Source organism: Lithobates pipiens, unplaced genomic scaffold, assembly GCF_037356315.1.
Source record: "Lithobates pipiens isolate NorthernLeopardFrog02 unplaced genomic scaffold, aLitPip1_a1.2 Scaffold_1, whole genome shotgun sequence".
NCBI classification, from domain to species: domain Eukaryota; kingdom Metazoa; phylum Chordata; class Amphibia; order Anura; family Ranidae; genus Lithobates; species Lithobates pipiens.
Genome location: NW_027507685.1, coordinates 96,063,547 through 96,081,694, shown reverse-complemented (window position 1 = coordinate 96,081,694; position 18,148 = coordinate 96,063,547). Strand labels below are relative to the sequence as shown.

At 49.8% G+C, this 18,148-nt stretch overlaps 1 protein-coding gene across 1 annotated transcript in view; it reads left to right on the top strand.

Annotated features, from left to right (window-relative positions):
* The window catches only part of LOC143951543 (transmembrane protein 47-like), a 63,912-nt gene that overhangs the window by 7,592 nt on the left and 38,172 nt on the right, over nt 1-18,148 (top strand). Inside the window, exon 2 of the mRNA XM_077465196.1 lies at nt 15,959-16,099. Coding sequence (XP_077321322.1) covers nt 15,959-16,099 — 141 coding nt within the window. The remainder of the gene's footprint in view (nt 1-15,958; nt 16,100-18,148) is intronic.

Here is an 18,148-nt window from a genome sequence, read left to right as displayed (position 1 = left end):
TCTTTCATAGCCATATCCACGGCTAGAAGAGTGTCAGAACTAGCAGCTCTCTCCAGCAAAGAGCCGTATCTAATTATTCATAAGGACCGGGTGGTAATGCGTCCCAACAGGTCCTTTCTGCCTAAGGTGGTTTCAGGATTCCATTTGAATCAAGATGTAATCCTACCATCCTTTTTTCCGGACCCACAGTCCGCAGAAGAAGAATCTTTGCACACTTTGGATGTGGTAAAGCCAATCAGCATCTATCTTCAGGCAACTGCTCAGATAAGGAAAACTGATTGCTTATTTATTCTGCCGGAAGGCCTAGGAAGGGCCAGACGGCATCAAAATCCACTCTCTCAAGGTGGATTAGACAGATTATTTCTCAGGCCTATAGTGTTAAAGGGAAGATCCCTCCTTTTCAAGTGAAAGCGCACTCAACTAGGGCTGTAAGTGCTTCTTGGGCAGTGCATCACCAGGCCTCCCTGGCTCAGATCTGTAAGGCTGCATCAGTCTACACATTCACCAGATTCTATCAGGTGGATGTCAGAGGGCAAGAGGATATCGCCTTTGGGCGCAGTGTAATGCAGGCTGCAGTTTAGGTCCTCCGGTCCTTGGCGGTCTATAATTATGATCTGTGTCTCCCTCCCCTCAATCTGAGCATTGCTTTGGGACATCCCACTATGTAATGAAGCTCCTGTGTCCCGTGATGTATGATCAAGAAAATAGGATTTTTATATACAGCTTACCTGTAAAATCCTTTTCTTGAGAGTACATCACGGGACACAGGGCTCCCGCCCCTCTTGGGTTTTACGTGGTTTCTTATTGCTTTGCTGCAAAACTGAGGTGCCTCCCATATGGGAGGGGTTATATAGGGGAGGAATTCTCCTTAATTGGGGGTTAACCAGTGTCCAATCACCAGAGGTGCCTATATAACCCACTATGTAATGAAGCTCCTGTGTCCTGTGATGTACTCTCAAGAAAAGGATTTTACAAGTAAGCTGTATATAAAAATCCTATTTTCTTCAGTGTTGAAAAGATAGAAGAAAATATTTACAAAAATGCGAAGGATGTACTCATTTTTGTGAGATACTGTACATAAGTATTCACAGTCTTTGCCATGATACTCATAACTGAGGTCAGGTGCATCCTGTTTCCACTGACCATCCTTGAGATGTTTGTGCAACTTGATTGGAGTCTACTTGTGGTAAATTCAGTTGATTGTACAGTGGCCTCCATCATCAGTAAATAAAAGAAGTTTGGAACCACCAGGACTCTTCCTAGAACGGGCCGCCCCGGCCAAACTGATCCGGGGAGAGGAGCCTTAGAACCTGATGGTCACTCTGACAAAGTTCCAGCATTTCTCTGTGGAGATAGGAGAACTTTCCAGAAGAACAACCATATCTGTAGCACTCAACCAATCAAGCTTGTATGTTAAAGTGGCCAGACGGAAGCCACTACTCAGTAAAAGGTACATGACAGCCCACCTGGAGTTTGCCAAAAGGCATCTGAAGGCCTATCAGACCATGAGAAAAAAAAATTCTCTAGTCTAATGAAACAAAGATTGAACTCTTTGGCCTGAATGGAAAGCGGTGTCTGGAGGAAACCACCCTACAGTGAAGCATGGTGGTGGCAACATCATGCTGTGGGGATGTTTTTTCAGCGGCAGGGACTAGGAGACTAGTCAGGATCAAAGGAAAGATGACTCCAGCAATGTACATAGACATTCTTGATGAAAACCTGCTCCAGGAAATAATGAATTTAATCCATTTTGGAATAAGGCTGTAACATAACAAAATGTGGGAAAAGTGAAGCACTGTGAATACTTTCAGATGCACTGTGTGTGTACAGTATATATATATATATATATATATATATAAATATAATATATGGGGGGGGCGTGGCCGGATGTGCAGCTGAGAGGACGTGTGGAGACAGAGCTCTGCTCCACCGTCCACAATCCCGAGCCATCCACCGCCCTACGCAGCAATATTTGCCCGTCGCAAGCACCTGGAGGTAGCGGAGCACCTTGGTGCCTCGATCGCGCGGCCCGGGCCTGTATCGCAGCTTGCCGCCGCCATCTTGCGGCCTACTCGCCGCGGGTGCCTTTCCAGAGGCTGCGGCAGACCGCCGGGTGCCGATCCAAAGCCACAGCTAAACCGGGGACCCCTGCCGGACTCCGGACGACATCAGGAGCCTCCCTGCACCCAGGGCCTTATTGGAATCTCGCCATCTTGACTAGGCCCGAGGGCCCAACACCAGGGTGAGTGCTGATTAGGTCTGTTGTGACACCCTGTAAGCTCCCTGGGGGTCGGATTTTCAAGAGACTGCCACCACCCTATGGTCACTACCCCATTACTACTGTCGGAGCCATCTCCCACCCTCAGAGGCCTGGGCAACTGTCTGAAGCCTAGTGGCAGCACACCATGATTCCTGGGTCCCTTAGAACACCCCCGGCTCCCCACTGTGGCCACATCGGGGTCTTCCCCCCTTGCTAGAAAGCCGGGTCCCTCCGAACGCCTCCTGGCTTTGCAAGAAGCTACCCATAGTGACGACCAGGCTTCCATCTGTCTTGGGGGACGACTGTAGCCTGGGGGGGTTCCCCTCTTTTGAACTGCCAAGTACGCTGTACTCTGTGTCCCCCACATCAGCTGCTAATGACTCTCACAACCCTCACATGTTATGCTTAATTAAATGTGAACGACCCTGAGCCCCGTCCAGCATTCAGCTTCATCGCCACAATTATGCCAACAAGGAAACCTAGATCTCGTTCCACAACTAACAAAGGATCTGGAAAGGGGCCAGTATTAACCCAATCAGGCTCCGGATCAATACAGCACTTCCTTGCCACAGGGAAATCGGTGTCGGGCGAACAGGGTAGCCACGCGAGAACCCCTAAACGCACCTTCTCCCCCTCCTCTCTTGCCGCCTCTATCCGGGAAAGCTCACCAGCCTCCTCCTACTGCTCTGAGCTTATGGAAGACCCTGGGTCCCCAGGGGGCTCTGACATGTCAACCTTAGTCAGCGGTCTTAAGAAGGAGTTGGCGGGGATGTTCCATGGTCTGGAAAAATCTATAAAGAAGGAGATTACTGGAGTCAGAGCGGATATGGTGCACATTCTGGATAGGGTGGAGGAGATGGAGCTCAGACAGGACTCGCAGGCCTCCGCTATTAAAGAGTTGCAAGAGACGGTCACACAACTGGTGTTTGCCCAGAGGGCCTCATCTTATAAGCTTGAAGACCTCGAGAACAGAAATCGCAGGAATATGGTGACAATGATCTTGAACCATCGATCTGGGGCATCCTTAACACGATCCTGGGAAACTTGACCATCGCAGAGCCCTCAAGCCCCTGCTGGATCTCCTTCGCGCTGATGGGGTCAATTACAGATGGGGGTTCCCGTCCTGCCCAATTGCCACCAAAAACGGCCATTCCCACACCTTACGGTTTCCAGAAGATCTACCCACGTTCCTGAAGGATCTCAATTTACCACAAGTTGATCTCCTAGGATAGCAGGCCCACATCCCCCAGTTCTCCTATACTTCAGATCCTCAATGGCAGAGAACCTCGTCAAAAAAAAGACGCACATCCCTTCCAGGATCTACACAAAAGAACGGATGAGTGAAGCTACCTGGTGAGCGCTTTGTTCTTCCTTTTTTTTTCTTTTTACTTGCTTTTTCAAATCCTGTTTTGCCTCTTGCATCCCTCGCTCCAGATCACTTGTTCAACACTACCGGACGTTCATGGCCCTTGTTTGGATCAAACATGCCTACCTTTTGAGAGTGGGTCCACAACTCCTTACAGTTTGACTGCTATGCACTACATTAGTGGACTTCGAGTAGGGGTCTGTTGTGTTTTTTGTCTTTTTTTTATGTCCTGGACCGAAGGGAGTACCCTGCAAGTACATATTCCTGTCTGCCGAGACACTGTTCAATAGGCTCGCCGGTTCTTAAGTGCAGTCGAAGGTTTCAGTTGCTGCTACTTAATACATTTCATATTGGTATTTTTATGTTCTCTTCTACATGAACGCTTTGCTGAACGCTGGCGGGGCACATTGCTCCCATGTGCCTCTCGCTTAGTAAACCCCCTACCCCCCCTTTTGGGGTTGAGAGGAGCGGATGGCATTCACTTTATGAATCCTGACTCCTGGTTTGAGGATGGAATTGCCGCCTGCTCTCCCCTTCCCCCCAGGGATCACTGCAGATTACTGCGTGACTTACTAATTGTTCCCAATGGTCAGAAATTATTTTTAGAAGCTTCAGACTGTTTCTTCTACTTCAATTTCTCTTTCTTCCCTCTGTCTCCTTCTCTCCCCTCTTACTCCCCCCTAAGTGGCTTGCGTGGAAATTTAAGCCTAAAGGTAACACTCTGCTGATGATATGGCTTCACTAAAAATTTCTTCATATAATGTGAGGGGCCTACATGTTGCCGCAAAAAGACACCAGATTACCCGTGAATTGAAAAAAACTGCATGCTCAATTGCCTTTCTTCCAGAGACGCACTTGACGCCTACAACACTGGTTAAGCTGACCTCCCCCCAATTTCCGCAATGGTACTACAGCCTGTCTGATACTAATAAAGTGAAGGGAGTGGCCATAGGCTTCAGCAGCAGTGTTCCCTTCCGTCTTGTTGAAATGCTAGCGGGTGATCATGGTAGGTATCTTTTTTTAAAGGGATTTCTGGGCAATACGCGCTGCACCTTGGCTAACGTGTATTGCCCTAACCAGCATCAACCTGCCTTCCTTTCCTAGATTCTCTCTAAATTAGCCCATTTCGCCGATGGTTTAACTATCCTAGAGGGTGACATCAATATACCTCTTGACCCCATCATGGACACCTCCCAGGGCCGTTCCCACATTCCATTTAAAAGATTGTCCACACTAAAACGCAGGCTCATCGAGCTACAATTGATCGATGTCTGGCGTATACCCCACCCCAAAGACAGGGATTACTCTCACTTTTCTAAAACGCATCAATCATACTCGCGCATTGATATCTTTTTAGATCACCATCATCTTCAACTTCTGCAGTCCGCTCATATAGGTACAGCCACTATATCTGATCATGCGCCTGTGTCGATGTGCATGACCATGCCCTCCTTAGCACAATGCTGCAATAATTGGAAGCTCAATGACTCTCTCCTCTCTACCGAGGTTGAAGTATCTGAGTGTCACGATCACTCGGGCGTTACGGCCGTACACAGGAGACTTACCCGTAGAAACCTGTCGTGGAGAACCCGTCGTTTCCCCTTGACGCGCGCTAAAGCTAACAAACGCACTCGCGTCAACATGAACGAGCGCGCGCACGCACGTGGGTCACGAACGGGCGCACGTCTACTCGCGGGGGCGCGCTGACCCGTCGTACGACCGTTTGGCGCCCTAAGGTCTTCTTAAGGCACTTGCTCCCTTCCATCCGTGCTGTCCAGTCTACAGCGTGTCCGTGACCTTGCTTCCTGTACCTGTACCTGTTACCTTGATTCCTGATACCCGGCTTGTTCTTTGACCCTGATCCGTTGCTGCCTGCCTACGACCTCTGCTTGTCTGACCACGTCTCTGCCTCATCCTCTTGTACCTTGCTGATCGATTCCTGCTGACCCGGCCTGCACCTGACCCTGCTGTTCCTGCTTACCTGTTGGGGTTCTTGTATTTCCTGACGTCCACCTGCCTGCCAGTCTCCTCACTTGTGCCTGTCTGCTACAGTCAAGTACCATCAGCTCTACCTACTCGCTGTCGGTGCCCAGCTGCTTATCCGGACCGGTCCCATCTGCCAGGCACTTGTGCCCCCTGAACTTTTGAATACCTGTCTCCATCTCCAGGGGTTCATTAGCCAGGGGATACGAGGGGCCGCTCCCTGCATTCCAGGCTCAACTACTAGGTACGTGACAGTACTGGACAGCCATGTCCGAGCCTGCGCAGGGAGCCTCCCCCATGGACGAGCTCTGCCACCACCTGGCCGGCCTTACTCAGGCAGTTAAGAGTTTACAGGAAGGCTATGGTAGACTGGAGGAACAAGTCCAGGCGCTATCCGCTTCTGTACCAGTTGCTCCTGGGGCCCATGCTCCACCGTCAGTCATGATGTTGCCACCCGAACCCAGGGTCCCAACTCCGGAACGATTCGCAGGAGACCGGAACAAGTTCAGGGCCTTCCGCAACTCCTGCGAACTCTATTTCGCCCTGCAACCTAGGACCTTCTCCCTTGAGGCGACGAAGGTGGGATTTGTCATCTCTCTGCTAACTGATGAACCCCAGGCCTGGGCACACCGTCTGTTGGAATGGAAGGACCCATCCTTAGACTCCATGAACACCTTCTTCCAGGCAATGTCCAGACTCTATGAGGACCCCCAACTCGCCGCAACCGCAGAAGCAGCCTTACATGCCCTGCAACAAGGTCGCAGGCCTGTGGAGGACTACGTCTCAGAGTTCCGACGATGGAGCGCAGACACAGACTGGAACAACGCAGCCCTGCGGTATCAGTTCCGCATGGGCCTCTCCGAGGCTCTGAAGGATGAGTTGGCACGTGTGGGTGTCCCTGAGACTCTGGAAGCCCTGATAGACACTTCTGTCCAAATTGACAGGCGTTTGAGGAAGCGCCGCCAAGAACGTTCTTCCACAACTGCTCGCCCGATCTGGATGCTACCACGGGTGCCTAGTCACCCAACTCCTCCTGTTCCAGTCGCATCCACATTGGACACCCCGGAACCCATGCAGCTGGGGCTACTCCGCCCATCTCTGACTCCAGAAGAACGTCAACGTCGCCGGGTCAACAACCTCTGTCTGTACTGCGGAGAACCAGGGCACTTTGTTCGCTCTTGCCCAGCTAAGATGCGTAAGTGACTCCTTGTTCCACCTGTTCCCTCACCTGTGTTGTCTGATAACATCTCTCATCTGGCTGTTCCTGTTCTCTTACAGCTTCCAGGAAGGACTGTCTCAACCCACGCAGTTATTGACTCCGGGGCATGCAGTGGCTTTGTAGACTCGTCCTTCGCCCGAAAAAACAGGATTCCCCTTAGACCGAGAGAGAAGGGGCTCTCGGTATACCTGGCTGACGGGTCTACCTTGGGATCAGGACCAGTGACCCAGGAGACTAGCCCCCTATCATCGCCGGAACTCACCAAGAACTCCTTTGCCTAGACGTCATCCAGTCTCCTCTGTTCCCCATCATTCTAGGTATGCCTTGGTTGAAGGCACACAACCCACGCATTGATTGGGCCACTGGAATAATTGAATTCCCCTCGGACTACTGTCTCCAGCATTGCTGCCCGACTCCCAACGGGGACTCCTCGGCCCTTCTCTGTCTGGAATCGGATGATGAAACCCGACAAGCTGTACCTAAGGAATACCATGCTTTTCTGGATGTCTTCAGTAAGAAGGGGGCAGAGACTCTTCCTCCCCATAGGCCATATGATTGCCCTATAGAACTGCTCCCGGGGGCAGAAATCCCCTTCGGAAGAATCTTCCCCCTATCCGAGTCTGAACTGAGTACCCTGAAGTCCTACTTGGATGATAACCTTGAAAAAGGATTTATCCGACCCTCTACCTCCCCAGCCGGCGCTGGGATTTTCTTCGTGGAAAAGAAAGACCACTCCCTGCGCCCATGTGTGGACTATCGGGCTCTAAACAAGATCACCATTAAAAATCGCTACCCCCTGCCGTTAGTACCTGAACTTTTCCAGAGACTGGGTTCCGCTAAGTTGTTCACAAAGCTGGATCTTCGGGGTGCCTACAACCTCGTCCGTATCAGAAAGGGTGATGAATGGAAAACAGCCTTCCGTACCTGCTTCGGGCACTACAAATACTTAGTGATGCCATTCGGGTTGTGTAATGCCCCAGCCACGTTCCAGCATTTTGTCAATGACATTTTTAGAGATTATCTTGATTTGTTTGTAATTATTTACCTGGATGACATCTTAATCTTTTCCTCCACTCTAGCCATCCACCGGGAACATGTTAAGAAGGTTCTGACCCGTCTCCGCCTTCACGGTTTGTACGCCAAGCCCGAAAAATGTGTTTTCGAAAAGGAGAGTATTCAGTTCCTCGGCCTGGTCATCTCGGTTAGAGGGGTAGAGATGGATCCCCAGAAGATCTCCGCAATCCAGGACTGGCCTGCCCCCTCCGATAGGAAGGGAGTTCAGCGATTTGTGGGCTTTGCTAACTTCTATCGTAAGTTCATAAAGGGATTCTCTTCTATTATCGCCCCCATTACCGGGCTGACCAAGCAGGGCCAAAGGTTCCGTTGGACCCCCGAAGCACAAGAGGCCTTCAAAACCCTGAAGGATTTGTTTGTCTCAGCCTCGGTCCTGAAGCACCCCGATCCCGCTCTACCGTATACCCTCGAAGTTGACGCTTCAGAAATAGCAGTCGGAGCTATACTTTCCCAGAGGCAGGGACCCAAGTCCTTACTCCATCCGGTTGCCTTCTTCTCTCGCAAATTATCAGAGGCCGAAAGAAATTACGACGTCGGTGATCGTGAGCTATTACCAATTAAGTCTGCACTCGAGGAGTGGCGCTACTTGCTGGAGGGGGCTATCCATCCAATCCTGGTCTATACCGACCACAAAAACTTGGAATATTTAAAGACAGCTAAGAGATTGAAGCCTCGTCAGGCCAGGTGGGCACTCTTTTTCTCAAGATTTGTATTCTACATCACTTACCGTCCCGGATCCAAGAATACTAAGCCAGACGCTTTATCCCGCATGTTTAGTCAGCCAGAAAACTCGCCACCTACCGATACCATTCTTTCTGCTGGGAACTTTCTTCTACTCCAGGGAGATGTGGTGTCTCAGGTCAAGCGGGCCTCCGTAGGCGCTACACCTCCACCCGGTGCCCTGTTGTCCTCCAACGATGACCTTCTGTGGCATGGGAACAGGATCTTTGTCCCCCAGGCAGTTCGGACCCTGGTTCTGGCCTCCTGTCATGACCACCCTCTGGCTGGCCACTTTGGGGTATTCAAAACCCTGGAACTACTCAGGCGTACATTCTGGTGGCCACGGATGAAGGACGACTGCAAGAGGTATGTACAGGCCTGTGCCACCTGTATTCGGAGTAAGGGCGACAAGTCAAGAGCCTGGGGTCTACTAAGACCGCTACCTGTTCCTGATAGACCATGGAGGATGATCTCCATGGATTTTATCGTCGAACTCCCCCCTTCGGAGAACCATACAACGATCTTTGTCGTAGTCGACAGACTCACTAAGATGGCTCACTTCTTGCCCATGAAGGGCACTCCCTCAGCCGCAGAGACAGCTAACGCCTTTGTTAAAGAAATTGTGAGACTCCATGGCATTCCCGCCAACATCACATCTGATAGGGGGGTGCAGTTCACCTCAAGATTTTGGAGGGCGCTCTGTGGAACTCTGAAGATCGATCTTTGCATGTCCTCAGCCTACCACCCGCAGACCAACGGTCAGACCGAGAGGACGAATCAGACACTGGAACAGTACCTTCGCTGTTTTTCGTCCTTCTCTCAAGACGACTGGGTCTCTCTGTTACCGATGGCTGAGTTCGCTTACAATAACACAATCCACTCGGCCACCAAGCAGTCCCCTTTTTATGCGAACTTCAGGTTCCATCCGTTGTTTTTGTCTGGCAGTCTTCCCGAGTGTTCGGTACCAGCGGTTCAGAAGAGACTTAACTTCTTTGAAGAAAATAACAAGCTCTTACAAGAAACCCTGGCCAGGTCACAGGAGCATAACAAGGAAGTCTTCGACAGAAGGAGAAGAGGGGAGCTGGATCTTAAAGTTGGGGATCGGGTCTGGTTGTCCACCTTGAATCTTAGACTGTCCTGTCCCTCCAAGAAGTTGGGCCCGAAATTCGTGGGTCCCTTCCCGATCAAGAGGAAATTAAATGACGTGGCGTTTGAACTCAAACTTCCTGAATCTTTCCGAATTCATCCAGTGTTCCATGTATCGCTTCTCAAACCCGCAGTCGCGGACCCCTTCGCTGACAGGACCTCCAGTCCCCCGGAACCTGTGTTGGTCGATGGGGAGATTGAGTTTGAAATCGAGGCCATTCTGGACTGTAGGAAGAGAAAGAACCAGGTCCAATTCTTAGTCAAATGGAAGGGGTACGGACCCGAGGAGAACTCCTGGGAGCCAGAAGCTAACATTCCTGCCAAGAGACTCATCCGTGCCTTCAAGAATTCCCACCCGAATAAGTTGGCTCAGTTGGGCATCCGGAGGCTGCCCCTTGGGGGGGGGCAATGTCACGATCACTCGGGCGTTTCGGCCGTACACAGGAGACTTACCCGTAGAAACCTGTCGTGGAGAACCCGTCGTTTCCCCTTGACGCGCGCTAAAGCTAACAAACGCACTCGCGTCAACATGAACGAGCGCACGCACGCGGGTCACGAACGGGCGCACGTCTACTCGCGGGGGCGCGCTGACCCGTCGTACGACCGTTTGGCGCCCTAAGGTCTTCTTAAGGCACTTGCTCCCTTCCATCCATGCTGTCCAGTCTACAGCGCGTCCGTGACCTTGCTTCCTGTACCTGTACCTGTTACCTTGATTCCTGATACCCGGCTTGTTCTTTGACCCTGATCCGTTGCTGCCTGCCTACGACCTCTGCTTGTCTGACCACGTCTCTGCCTCATCCTCTTGTACCTTGCTGATCGATTCCTGCTGACCCGGCCTGCACCTGACCCTGCTGTTCCTGCTTACCTGTTGGGGTTCCTGTATTTCCTGACGTCCACCTGCCTGCCAGTCTCCTCACTTGTGCCTGCCTGCTACAGTCAAGTACCATCAGCTCTACCTACTCGCTGTCGGTGCCCAGCTGCTTATCTGGACCGGTCCCATCTGCCAGGCACTTGTGCCCCCTGAACTTTTGAATACCTGTCTCCATCTCCAGGGGTTCATTAGCCAGGGGATACGAGGGGCCGCTCCCTGCATTCCAGGCTCAACTACTAGGTACGTGACACTGAGTTAGCCTCACATATGAAACAGTATTTCACCGAAAATACTTCTCCCGAGTCCTCCTCCTCTGTTGTGTGGGAAGCTCACAAGGCTACCATGCGGGGACGACTCATTGAACTGGGATCTAGGAAGAAGAGGGAGCATGGTCGGCAGGTTGAACAGGTCATCAGTCAAATTGCAGAACTGGACAAGCAGCATAAACTTACCTTACACATGGCTCACTTAAAAGCCCTCACTCTGAAACGTGGGGAATTAAAAACCCTCCTTGATCTAGACACTAACAGGAAATTCCAACGCTTCGCTCAGTCGTTGTATGAGTGGGGAAATAAACCCGGTAGGCAACTGGCGAGATCCCTCAAGGCGAAACAAACCAGGTCTTTCATCCCCAAAATAAAACTCCCCAATGGCAATTTAATACACGCTACTCCCCACATAGCTGCGGCTTTTAGCGATTATTACGCAGATTTGTATAATGTACAGAGCGAAGCGGCCTCGCTAACTCCGGGGGAAAAACGCAATCGCATACAGGCATACTTAAGAGAGGCCAATTTGCCCACGTTATCAACTTCCGCACTTCAGGCCCTAGAAGAGGACCTTACGGTGGAGGAATTCCGGGCAGCCCTAAAGTCATCTCCCACGGGAAAGGCCCCCAGCCCTGACAGGTACACTGTCTGCTATTATAGCACGTTTAGTGACATTCTACTCCCCCCACCTCACGGCTTACGCCAACTCTATATCTTGCAAATCCTGTTTGCGCCCGAAATCTCTCGCGGCCCACATAACAGTCATACCTAAACCAGGTAAAGACTCCACAGCGTGCAGCAGCTATAGGCCAATTTCCCTGCTTAATGTGGATGTCAAGTTATATTCTAAGGTCCTGGCCAATCAGCTACTTCCCTTAATACCTAGCTGGATTTCTAAGGATCAGACTGGCTTCATACCTAGTAGGGAAGCCAGGGATAATTCCCTCCGGACCATATCCCTGATTCAATACGTTCAACGGTGCTGCCAGCCCACCCTACTTGTTTCTACGGATGCCGAAAAGGCGTTCGATAGGGTGGACTGGGACTACCTAAAAACGGCTCTGCACCACCTAGGTCTTGGCCCTAAAATGTTCTACCGCATAACCTCACTTTACTCCACTCCCACAGCTCGTGTCCGCATAAATGGCTCTCTGAGTGAATCATTCTCGCTGTACAACAGGACCAGACAGGGCTGCCCCTTATCCCCGCTCCTATTTGCTCTTACCCTCGAACCCTTCCTGTCCACAATTAGACATAATATTAATATCCATGGGGTTCAGATAGGTCCCACAACCCATAAATATGCAGCGTATGCTGATGACATTTTATTTTTTGTTCAACAGCCCCGTATTTCCCTGTCTAATCTAACGTCGGCCCTCTCTACCTACCAAAAACTCTCAAACTTTAAAATTAACTTTTCTAAGTCGGAAATTCTAAACATTAATCTCCCCAGACGAGAAGCAGATCTAATACGACCCCTCTTTCCTTTTAAATGGATTCAGCGCAGTATGAAATACCTAGGAATCTACCTTACACCAAATATTCACTCTCTTTTTCGATATAACTTCCTCCCACTACTGAACAATATCAGGGAAGACCTGAGAAAATGGAAGAACCTTTCACACTCCTGGCTAGGGAGAGTTAACATTATTAAAATGAACATATTGCCCAGAGTCTTATTCCTATTCCAAATGATCCCCATGGGGGTACCCATAGGTTTTTTTGCAACGTTACAGACCATGATCTCCCGCTATGTTTGGAGGAACAGTCATCCCAGAGTATCCAGGGATGTCTTATACCGTGCCAAAGATGCTGGGGGCCTGGTCGTACCAAACTTTAGGATGTATTATTATGCAGTCATACTCTCCAGGATAGCAGATTGGAAGTACGCTGCTAACGCCAAGCTGTGGGTGTCCATGGAACACTTTATGTGGGGCAGACCTCACGGTTGCACTGTGGATCCCTCGAATACACAGACATCTTGGCGCTGAAACCTCCTCGCTTACTTCCTCCACCTTGGCTGTATGGGACAACTTACACAAACAGTTCTGCTGGTCTTACAACTCCCCTCTAATGCCACTTCTTTACCATCGGTACTTTCTACCAGGACTACTAGATCCAGGCTTCCGTGCCTGGTCCTCGGATGGGCCCCTGATGCTACACCAGGTCCTCCGGAACACTGCCATTAAGCCTTTTTTCGGAAATACTCTGCGCTAAACCGACTACATTCCTGGACAGGTGGAGGTATGCACAATTGCAGTGCTTCCTGGGGGCCTTGCCCCGACCACTAAGAGGTCCCAAAACTCTAAATGAAACTGAGGTAGTGTTTTACCCCAAGGATTCTCCCTTGCACTGCATTTCGTTGTTCTATAAGGCCCTCATCAGACTCCTCCACACTCTCTGAGGATCTGAAAAAAAAGAATTGTTGCTCTAAATAAAGATGGCCTAGGCTATAAGAAGATTGCCAAGAGCCTGAAACTGAGCTGCAGCACGGTGGCCAAGACCATACAGCGGTTTATCAGGACAGGTTCCACTCAGAACAGGTCTCTCCATGGTCCACCAAAGAAGTTGAGTGCACATGCTCAGCATCATATCCTGAGATTGTCTTTGGGAAATAGACGTATGATTGCTGCCAGCATTGCTGCAGAGGTTGAATGGGTGGGAGGTCAGCCTGTCAGTGCTCAGACCATACGCCGCACATTGCATCAGATTGGTCTGCACGGCTGTCGTTCCAGAAGGAAACCTCTTCTAAAGATGATGCACAAGAAAGCCCGCAAACAGTTTGCTGAAGACAAGTAGATTTAAGCTGGCCATACACTTATAAATTATCTGAAGATTTTTTATGGTTAGATGGAAAACGCGCAACAGATTTCTCCATGTATGTTAAACTGTGTCGATGGAGGAATCTCCCACTGAGACAAGCTTTGTTATCTTGCTAGTCAGCCCCGCTGGCTCTCAACCTAAACAATGCCTGCACCCAATCAGAATGTTCAGGTATTGTGAGAGCCAGCGGGGGCCGCCTAGCAAGATATGGAAGCTTGGGCCAGTGGGAGATTCTTCCACCCACACAGTTCAGCGTAGATGGAGGAATCTGGTCCACTTTTTCCATCTGACCATAGAAAATCTGCAGATAATCTATAGGTATATGGCCAGTCTAAGGATATAGATTACTGGAACCATGTCCTGTGGTCTGATAAGACCAAGATAAAATTATTTGGTTCAGATGGTGACAAGCGCGTGTGGCGGCAACCAGGTGAGGAGTACAAAGACAAGTGTGTCTTGTCTACAGTCAAGCATGGTGGTGGGAGTGTCATGGTCTGGGGCTGCTGGAGTGCTGCCAGCACTGGGGAGCTACAGTTCATTGAGGGAACCATGAATGCCACCATGTACTGTGACAGAGCATGATCCCCTCCCTTCAGAGACTGGACTGCAGGGCAGTATTCCAACATGATAACCACCCCAAACACACCTCCACCACTGCCTTGCTAAAGAAGCTGAGGGTAAAGGGGATGGACTGGCCAACCATGTCTCCAGACCTAAACCCTATTGAGCATCTGTGGGACATCCTCAAACGGAAGGTGGAAAAGCACAAGGTCTCTAACATCCACCAGCTCCGTGATGTCATCATGGAGGAGTGGAAGAGGACTCCAGTGCCAACCTGTGAAGCTCTGGTGAACTCCATGCCCAAGAGGGTTAAGGCAGTGCTGGAAAATAATGGTGGCCACACAAAATATTGACACTTTGGGCTCAATTTGGATATTTTCACTTAGGGGTGTACTGACTTTTGTTGCCAGCGGTTTAGACATTAATGGCTGTGTGTTGATATATTTTGAGGGGGCAGCAAATTTACAATGTTATACAAGCCGTACACTCACTACTTTACATTGTAGCAAAGTATCATTTCTTCAGTGTTGGCAAATGAAAAGATAGAAGAAAATGTTTACAAAAATGTGAGGGTGTCTCCCCTGTGCTTCACTGAATGTAAAGCAACATTCTTTCCCAGCCTTGATGGCCAAGGAAACTGTCAATAGGGACCTGGAAGTACCTGGTGGCACTTGCTATGCCAGGCGTGGGCCCACAGGTGGGCAAGCAGAACCCGAGACACACGCGGGGTGTGTGGAACAACCGATTTGTCCTCTGCGCTTACCGTGCAGCCCATGGCGGCGATGCTCCATCCTCCTCCCGCCCAATCACCCGGAGAGCAAAGCAGAATGCTGACAGCCTGCTACACCCCACACTGCCATACTGACTGAGATAGGGAGCTGCCCACCTCCACACAGGGCCCAGGCCCCAGAACGAAGGACACACCCAATCAGCTTCATAGCTTGGCCCAGCACACGCCCCAGGAGATGGAAGGTCCGGCCCCTTTAAGACAGGAGCCACCTTCAAGCAAGAGTAAATAGTAAATAGAATTTAATTGCCCGACCCTCAGAGTGAAACCCCGCCTACCCAGCCCCATCAATGTCGAAGGAAAAGGTCCATAAGCTGCACATCAGGAGGCAGACCCATGTGCATGAAGTGAGATGAATAGTCTCAGCCCAGACTCCAGCCAGGCCATGTCTCCAATGCGTTTCGCTCAGCCCCTTGGAGCTTAATCATGGGGAACCCTCTGCGCCAGGCTTGGAGCATGCTGGGTGGTGTCAGCAGTAAATGGGCTGACTAAAGCCCAGGCGCCAGGAGGCAATTTCTAGTCGCCGGGACGCCTGGGATTTGTCGCGCCCCGGTGTAGAGATGTACTGTACATCCATATTACAAGGAAATGTTTAAGCAATTCAATATTCATCCCATACAATGGGGGTAGTATTCACGTAGTCCACATCTCTACATCGGGGCACGACAAATCAGTCTGGGACATGTAATAAAAAGAGCAATGTGCAGCTGTTTATGGTACATTGTGGGATGTTACATTGGTGACAACTGGTGGAGCTAAAGATGGGGCACACAATAGATCCAGATTAACCCTGAATCTATCCAAATTAAACTCTGTATATCCTCTATTCATTCTCCCTTGTTGCAATATTCTCTTTAACAATTTTTTTGTTATTTTCAGACTGGCAAGTGGCTTCCCTTATCCTTGTGTTATGTGCCACGCTTCTCTCTGGCCTGTGGTTCATTGCGAGTGTTCTGTGGATCTGCCAAGTGAAGCAGCCTCTGAAGTTCCGCAATCTGTCGTTTCTACTCATTATATCAGGTAACATTTTGAATATGAAAGGTTTAGCTACGGGAATTCTCTTAGGGGTACTTCATGCCTCCTGTACTGTAAAATGCAGCATTTTTTGGGCTAGTTCACTTGCACTTTGTTCTCTGAAGACAGAGCTGCACTCAGATCGCTCTTCGCAGAGCATTTGACAGGCGGTGAGGAGTCGCCTCCATACCACCCGCTTTAACCAGGTTCATTGCATGGGTTGCGTTAGGTGGGTGCTATGCTTGGTTAATTCCGCAGCATTTGAACAACCCAGCCGCTGCCTCTGCAACTAAAGCTGGGTTCACATACATACACTATATTACCAAAAGTATTGGGACGTCTGTCTGCCTTTACACGCACATGAAGTTTAATGGCATCCCAGTCTTAGTCCGTAGGGTTCAATATTGAGTTGGCCCACCCTTTGCAGCTACATCTTCAACTCTTCTGGGAAGGCCGTCCACAAGGGTTAGGAGTGTGTCTATGGGAATTTTTGACCATTCTTCCAGAAGCGCATTTGTGAGGTCAGGCACTGATATGGACGAGAAAGCCTGGTTCGCAGTGTCCGCTCAAATTCATCCCAAAGGTGTTGTATCGAGTTAAGGTCAGGACTCTATGCAGGCCAGTCAAGTTTCTCGACCCCAAACTCGCCTATTCATGTTTTTATGGACCTTGCTTTGTGCACTGGTGCGCAGTCATGTTGGAACAGGAAGGGGCCATCCCCAAACTGTTCCCGCAAAGTTGGGAGCATGAAATGTCCAAAATGTCTTGTTATGCCGACAACTTAAGAGTTCCCTTCACTGGAACTAAGGGGCCAAGACCAACCCCTGAAATACAACCCCACACCATAATCCCCCCCCCCCACCAAATGATTTGGATCAGTGCACAAAACAAGGTCCATAAAGACATGGATAAGTGAGTTTGGGGTGGAGGAACTTGACTGGCCTGCACAGTCTTGACCTCAACCCGATAGAACAACTTTGGAATAAATTTAGAGTGGAGACTGCGAGCCACGCCTTCATGTCCAACATCAGTGCCTGACCTCACAAATGCTCTTCTGGAAGAATGGTCAAACACTCCCATAGACACACTCCTAAACTTTGTGGACAGTCTTCCCAGAAGAGCTAAAGCTGTTACAGCTGCAAAGGGTGGGCCAACTCAATATTCAACCCTACAGACTAAGCCCTTGTACACACGGTCGGACATTCCGACAACCAAATCCGTCGGATTTTGGCTGAAAATGTTGCATACACGCAGTCGGACAAAGTTTTCAGAAAATCCGATCGTACTTAACGTGATGACGTTATTTTGTTAGGACGGGACTACGTTCAGGCTAGTAGCCAATAGCTTTGGTCTAGGAATTTGATCTGAGCATGCATGGCACTTTGTCTGATCGGAGTTCTCTACACATGATCGGACAAAGTCCGATCGGATCATGTTGTGGGAAAATTTTATAGCCCCGCTGGAAAACTTGGTCCGTCGGATACTCCGACAGAAACAGTCCGATGGAGCCCACACACAGTCGGATTATCCGACAACACGGTGCTATCGGACATTGTCCATCGGAATGTCCGACTGTGTGTAAAAGGGCTTAGACTGGGATTGCCATTAAAGTTCATGTGTGTATAAAGTCAGGCATCCCAATACTTTTGGTAATATAGTGCATATGCGGGTGCGGTTTCCACTACGTGGTTCAAGTGCAAATTTGACACTGAACCGGACTGAATAATGCAAAGGACCCTTGTTTAATACGCACTGTAACTGGCTTGCATACATGTGAACTGACTCCATTGAAAGCCTAAATGAAGGTAGCAGTTTTGGAGGGGGCAGTAAAAGTGCAGCAGTTCTGACCAGCAGTATGTTGTGCTTTCAAAGCACTGATTTAATGAGCTACAGGCTTGTGAATCAGTAGTAACGACCCCGATTGACACAACCCCCTGCTATATATGTATATTTAGTGTCTTATTTTGTATACAAATACCTTAAAGTGGTTGTAAACCCTTACAAACAACTTTGACCTACAGGTAAGCCTAGATTAAGGCTTACCTGTAGGTCCAA